Below are 941 nucleotides of genomic sequence, written 5' to 3'. Positions count from 1 at the left end.
GAAGAAGAAGAAGAAGAAGAAGAAGAAGAAGAAGAGGAAGAACAAGAAGAACAAGAAGAACAAGAAGAACAAGAAGAAGAGGAGGAGGAGGAAGTGGAAGAGGAAGAGAAAGAAGAAAAAGAAGTAGAAGAAGAAGAAGACGCCAGGCCGGGCTAAATAGTCAACTGGTGTGCAACGGTGAGATCATTCGTTGTTGGTTTGCACAAGACATGAGCTCCATGGTCACGTTGCGAAGTAATTTGTGTGTTTTTTCTTTCTTTCCTGTTTATATGTGTCTAGTCTGCTGCTTAGGAGTTGTGCTTCCGGGATGGACATTTCTGTTCGCGCAGCTGTAAGACCAGATGCTGGACAAACATGATGGTTCTGATTCGATTCCCAAACAGAGTGTACTGGTTCTATATGTTATTTGAAGGATTTCTAAAGGTTCGGTCATACCAGAGGTAGACGTTGCATTCGAAAGTCCCACCTTTGAAATAACTTTACCTTGTTGAAGTGAACACCATGTATTTTCTATGACCACTGATGTCTCTGTTTCTACAGGAGAAGACAACTGGATTTTTCTCCGGATTCTGGATTAGAAAGCGGAGCAGGTAGGACATCATCCCTTTCTCATTGTCCCTTTCCTTCCTTTCTGTCTGATCCTCTCTCAAGAACTCCTTCCCTCATCCTTTCTGTTTCATTCTCACTCCTTCTTTTCCTCTCTGTTTCATTTTAAATGTTCTCTCTTCTCTTACGACCTCCTTCCTTGCATCATTTATGTTCCTCTATCTCTGCCTTCTTTATTCATTCCTTTTTCTTCATCATTGGGAATTTGAAAGTCTATATTATTTATGTGTTTCTACCATTTGTGTTTCATTGTAGTTTCTTGTAAAAAGAAGGCAGTGCATTCGATTGCAATCATCTGTCTGCCTGTCTCTCTTGTTGGATTGTCCGTCTGCCTG

General features: G+C 41.0%; 1 protein-coding gene across 1 annotated transcript in view; it reads left to right on the top strand.

Moving 5' to 3' along the window:
- Window positions 1–941, top strand: part of LOC106011285 — an 8,846-nt gene that overhangs the window by 5,133 nt on the left and 2,772 nt on the right. Inside the window, exon 4 of the mRNA XM_013080412.2 lies at window positions 541–673. Coding sequence (XP_012935866.2) covers window positions 541–673 — 133 coding nt within the window. The remainder of the gene's footprint in view (window positions 1–540; window positions 674–941) is intronic.

Source organism: Aplysia californica, unplaced genomic scaffold (assembly GCF_000002075.1).
Source record: "Aplysia californica isolate F4 #8 unplaced genomic scaffold, AplCal3.0 scaffold00084, whole genome shotgun sequence".
Taxonomy (NCBI): domain Eukaryota; kingdom Metazoa; phylum Mollusca; class Gastropoda; order Aplysiida; family Aplysiidae; genus Aplysia; species Aplysia californica.
This window is presented reverse-complemented; position numbering and strand designations above follow the sequence as displayed.